At 60.4% G+C, this 5,314-nt stretch overlaps 2 protein-coding genes across 2 annotated transcripts; one reads left to right on the top strand and one right to left on the bottom strand.

Annotated features, from left to right (window-relative positions):
- Positions 1–727: 727 nt before the first annotated feature.
- MNEG_8830 (hypothetical protein) lies at positions 728–1,904 on the top strand (the record flags this gene model as incomplete). The annotated part of the gene is made up of 3 exons (XM_014042700.1): positions 728–1,111; positions 1,384–1,615; positions 1,798–1,904. The coding sequence occupies 3 exons, from the start codon at positions 728–730 to the stop codon at positions 1,902–1,904; spliced, it is 723 nt and encodes a 240-aa protein (XP_013898154.1).
- Positions 1,905–3,819: 1,915 nt separating this feature from the next.
- MNEG_8829 (ornithine decarboxylase) lies at positions 3,820–5,181 on the bottom strand (the record flags this gene model as incomplete). Its single annotated transcript, XM_014042699.1, has 3 exons — positions 3,820–3,828; positions 4,151–4,534; positions 4,873–5,181. The coding sequence occupies 3 exons, from the start codon at positions 5,179–5,181 to the stop codon at positions 3,820–3,822; spliced, it is 702 nt and encodes a 233-aa protein (XP_013898153.1).
- Positions 5,182–5,314: the final 133 nt, after the last annotated feature.

Here is a 5,314-nt window from a genome sequence, read left to right as displayed (position 1 = left end):
GCTGACGCCTCGCGCGGCTAAAAGCCACGCTGCAAGCGGCGCCGCGTCGGTTCAAGGAGAGGGGTGTGCGGTGAGCCACACACCCCACCGTGAGGACCGATAAACATGTTCACGTGACACGCACCGCGCCCTTGACGCGGCCATGACGGCGGGCAGTTGTTTGCGTGCAGCAATTGCTTTCGGCGGCCCTAAACATCCGTCATGCTCTCCACTGAGTGCGGGTTGAGGTGCTGGAACAGAGCCTTGTGTCTCTCTTTGGGTATCCCCAGGTCAGCCGCGGTTGTGTTCATGCCTGCGTAAGTGCCGTTGGTCAATTAGACTTATGTAAGGACGCATGCATGCATGCACGCAACCGAACAAAGTACATGCATTGATATGCCTCAGTTGGCTGCAGGACTCTAGCGTAGCCTCAATGGGGTTGACTGCTGCCGCGCATGGTTGAATCTGAGCTTGGACAACTGCAACCCTTTGGGACATCTGTGGTGTCGGCGGCGGCTCCGGACCAGCTCCAGACGCTGCATGCATGGCCGAGTGCATGGTGAGTGGTGCTCGTACTGTTGACCACACGCACCGCCCGCCAATCTTCTCCTGTGCCGCCACACATGTATACATTGCGTATGCCACACAGTCTGTTATAGAGACACGACGAGTACCCACGGCACTGTAGAATCATCGCAGATCTGACGCAGACATCACCTCGCTTTCGCCCAAGCCTGCCCACACAACCATGCAGACCCTTGCCTCTCGCTCAGCTGTCGGCCGCAGCACCGTCCTCAATCGCAGGGATGCCCAGCGGCGCCCCTCCCGCGTTGCCGCTCCTCGCAGCGGCAAGGTCGTCCTTGTCGCGCCCCGTGCGTACTACGGCGCCCCCGGCTGCGGCCCCTACGGCCCCAACAGCGAGCAGGCGCGCCAGGCGCGCCGCATGATGGAGGAGATGGCCAGGCAGTGGGGCGGTGCCATGCGCAACGGCGGCTTCTCCTTCCCCGGCGGTCGCGCGTGGTTTGGCGCAGAGGGCAACTGCGGCAATGCAGCGGAGGGGGCCGACGGCCCCAGCTCTGCCGACCAGGCTGACGCCCCGGCCTGGCAGCTGGCCGTGGACCTCATCAAGGAGGTGAGGCACGGTGGTGCTTACTGAAGAATTCTATGCCCCGCATGGATGGGTTATGCTATGGTGTGCATCCATGCGCTTTCTACAGGCCCCCTCCTGCATGCATGCGCGGGCCTCACGAACCCTGCTACACAGTATGTGTGGCTCCCCTGCTTTCCTTCATTGCCCATTGATCGAGAGCCAGTACTGTTCGTCCCCGCAGGTCTCCTCCTCCCCTGCTTTTGCTGACCTGGCAACCACCTGCGTCCCCCCTTGAACTAACCCCCCAATCGCAGTCTGACTCGTATATCATCACTGCCGACGTCCCGGGTGTGTCCAAGGCCGACCTCACCATCAAGCTGCTGGCGCCCGCACCCCCCAAGCAGCCCTCCGCCGTCCTGCTGCTGCGCGGCACTCGCCAGGCCAGTGCTGTGGCGGCAGATGAGGGCGCTGATGTTCAGGCTACCCCCCTGATGTGCGAGCGGCGTCGTGGCGCGTTTGAGCGGCGTGTGAGGCTGCCCGAGGACGGTGAGGATATTGCATCCGAGGAGGGTGGTGCTGAGCTTTGAGGGTGTTGATGGTCAAAAATCATGGATGTGGTTCCTTTGCACACCAGTTGCTTGCTGCTGTATGGGCTCCGTTGCCCATCCAGCGTCCCTGTTTTTCTGACCGCCTTCCTCTGCACCATTAACTCCCCCTGCCCCATGCAGCCGCCACCACCGGCATCAATGCGCGCGTCAAGGACGGCGTCCTGATGGTGCGCGTCCCCCGCGTGCCCAAGGTGGAGCCCCTGGAGAGTGACATCCCCATCGCGTAAGCATGCCGCGCAGACCCTTGACACCTGTACGCAAGCTGCATGGAGTTTACAACAAGGTTGATGCGACAGCCCTAGTGGGCCTTGAGCCATGATGCAGGAGGTATTTTCTCACCTCCATTGACACATTTTTGCCTGATTTGCTTGCATTTAACCAGAATTTTGATAGGTTAAACGCATGTGACCATACCCATGTCTTGGGAGTTGGAGTGTCCAACCAACAGGCATATCTCAGCAGCCTGCAACATTCGCAAGCGCCGTCCCACCGCTTCATGTTCCCTTCCCCCTTATCACCATGTCTTAACCCTACAGCAAGTTGCTGCTAAGCAACCGTTGCGTATGTGCTGGAGTGTTGTTTTCACGTGGGCACAGCCTTCTTTTTAGTGGCTGCGGGGTCATATGGCTGCTCATTGTTTTCCTGCACGTGCCGCAACGCAGTTGCCTTGCGCATGGTAGCAGCCATTGGATGTTATTGTTACAAAATACCATGATCCCTTGTGCGTGCAGGTTGCGACAAAGATTTGGCTCCTGCCCATTTGTAACTTTACTCATGTACAAAGCAGTACAAAGGGTGTTGGCGAGCGATCAGCAGGTTGCACTCTACAGTATCTAGTATGTGCTGGTTGGTTTCTAGACTGTGGGAATGTACTGGGATAGTAGTGTGTTGAACCATGCATGCTGTGCACATGCTGTGCACAAACACATCAACACTGCTATAATCATATGCTCTGCCACGGTCAGGACAGGTTGACACTGGCCAAAACTATGGCCTGTGCGCAATCAATGCACGGCACTCCTCTTGCCTATGAACGCGTTGTGTGTGCATGAATGTACCTCGCGTCTGCTGAAGTGGTGGAGGATGAGTCTGAGTTCAGGCTAGGATGTCTGCAGTCTGCAAGGGACCACAGTCCAGTTGGGCTGGACATCGCCATAATGAGGCCAGGGCCGCAGCCGGCTGCGGCAGCAGCAGCAGAGCTTCTTGGCGGAGCGGTTGCTAGTACATGCTGGCAGGCATGTAAAAAACCGCCCTGCTGGTGCAGGGGGCCCCCTGGGAAAACTCCAACCTCGGCCCTAGTTGCCGGCCGCGGTAGGCACGCAGCTTGCACATCTGCATGCGCTTGCGTTTCACAACTTCACCAGCAGACATCGCGTGAGGGGAGCAGGCAGGTACGTATATGGTACAATAGCTGCCACGCGGATGTTGTCTTTCAAGTGGGTCACCAGGGAGGCCTCCCATGCTTGTGCGTCAGTCACTGCATCACTGTGATGCAGGAAGACACACCTCGTCAACGGCGCAATCTGAAGCAACAAAGCACAAGTTGGGCTGCGTGCCTGCGATGCCATTGAAGTCGCATGCACCCTGCGATGGGAATCCAGCGGGTGCAACATGTTCGTGGTGACAAGAGATGGTTTCGCGCATTCTGTTCCGCGGGTTCCAGCTGCATTGCATGGGCTGCTTCAATCCTTGGATTAACTCAACTCCCAGAAGGCGCACGCGCCACCGTTTTGGTGGCAGCGGCGACGATGCCGTTGCTCCATGCAACCTGCACCCCACCCCTGCTGGCCGCCCCAGGACGACGGCACCCCGGTGGCGGGGCCTTCAAATAGATGCTTGGGCCACCACTCACTGCAATTGTGTACGCGCCCATCCGCTCGAAAAGTAGCCAGTCCCCCGCCCGCAGCCGCGGCAGCATCACGCCCTTGGCCAGCGCGTCAAAGCTGTCGCACGTGGGACCCCAAAGGGTCGAGCTGCACAGGGGCTGTGCCGGGACATCGGCCGCTTTTGGGTTGTCGCTGTCACGGGCAGTGGGGCCGCTGCAGGCAGCGCGCACGTCCTTCTTGCCTTCACCCACAGGTGGCAGTAGGGGAGACCGCAGCAGTATTGGCTTCGGGACGTAGTCATCCAGTAAGATGCAGTTTAGTGAGCCTGGGGTTGAGGGGTTTGGTTTGTGAGGGGCGCAGTGGCTGCAGGCGCGTCAGAACTCGTTGCCCAAGACACACTGACCAATCGTGCAGCAGACATCCCGGCCCTGCCCAGCCCTGTCCAGGTGTGCCACAGCCAACTCTCCTCCGCCAACCCAAGGCTGCCTGTGCTGCCTGCCGTTAAAACAAGTTGGCGCCCTTGCTATGCATACTTTCAAGAGGCCCAGCCCCCTCAGCCGCCCACCGTAAACTCCATCGCTCAGCCAGTACTCCAAGCCCGCCCCGTCGCCCCCCGTGCACCTCTCCCTTACGCCGTTGACCCGCACCGCCAGCACCGCCGACGCCTCTGCAAAGTAGCGCCCCGGCTCCGCGATCAAACGCACGCCGCCCTCAACAGGAAAATGGGCGTTGACCGCTGCGTTGACCGCTCTGGCTATCTCCGAGATCACGACGCAGCCCGACTGGTCAAACCGTCCCGTAAACCCGCCCCCGATGTCAAGGAGTCGCATGTCATGGCCTAGTGCCAGGCCCTGGTCAAAAGCTGCGCGCGCGGACGAGATGGCGCGCTCAAAGGCACCCAGGTTCTTGCAGCTGCTGCCGACGTGGAAGGAGACGCCGACGACACGCAGGCCGAGTGACTTGGCAGCAGCCAGGAGGCGGTGCGCTTCTGACGGGTCTGCGCCGTACTTGAGGCCCAACGGCACTCGCGCCTGGTGGGGTGACGAGGTGGTTCTTGGGGTAGTAATTCAAGCAAAAGGGGGGGGGGTTCTGGGGTCGGCTTGACAGCCCACAGGCTGCTAAGGTGCAAGCACCGACAGAGGGCACCTCTGCGCATGCAGCCAGCCAGCCTGGTGCCGGTCCTCGTTACCAAGAGCCCGATAGCTTGGCAGGCAGCTCAAATGCATGCTGCTTTTTGAGCTGTCCAAAAAACAAGTCCTGCCAGCACACACGCATGCAGCTGCCATCCTGTGGTTGAACCACCTGAAACCTGTCTGGCAGACGCCTTGCCCGCACCCCGCCCTGCACGCAGTCGCACAACAGCACATACCTCCGGATCGTCGCAACGCAGCCGCAGCACCAGCTCCGCCGTCGGCCACAGCTCCTGCACCTTTGACAGCTCTCCCTCGCAGTCAAAAGTAGTCAAACGCACGCCCGCCGCCGCCGCAAACCGCAGGTCGAGCGGGCGCTTGCAGGGGTGTGCGAAAATGATCCGGTCCTGCGGCACACCCAGCGCCATCACAGCCTCCAACTCGGCCTTGGACGCGCAGTCAAAGCCGGCTCCCAGCGCGGCCAGCAGGCGCAGCAACGCCGGCTGGGGATTGCACTTGACGGCGTAAAAGGGGGCGACTCGCGGCATGGCGGCAGTCCAGGCGCGGTAGAGGCGGACTGTGTTGCCCAGATCGTACACAAATGTAGTGTCTTCAAGATTGCGCCCCTGCAGTGATGGGCACATCCAATGGGTGCATTTTGCGCTGTGGAGGTTGCCGGAA

The sequence above is a fragment of the Monoraphidium neglectum genome (genome assembly GCF_000611645.1).
Source record: "Monoraphidium neglectum strain SAG 48.87 unplaced genomic scaffold scaffold01724, whole genome shotgun sequence".
NCBI classification, from domain to species: Eukaryota; Viridiplantae; Chlorophyta; class Chlorophyceae; order Sphaeropleales; family Selenastraceae; genus Monoraphidium; species Monoraphidium neglectum.
The sequence above is the reverse complement of the archived record's forward strand: the minus strand, read 5'-3'. Positions and strand labels throughout refer to the sequence as shown.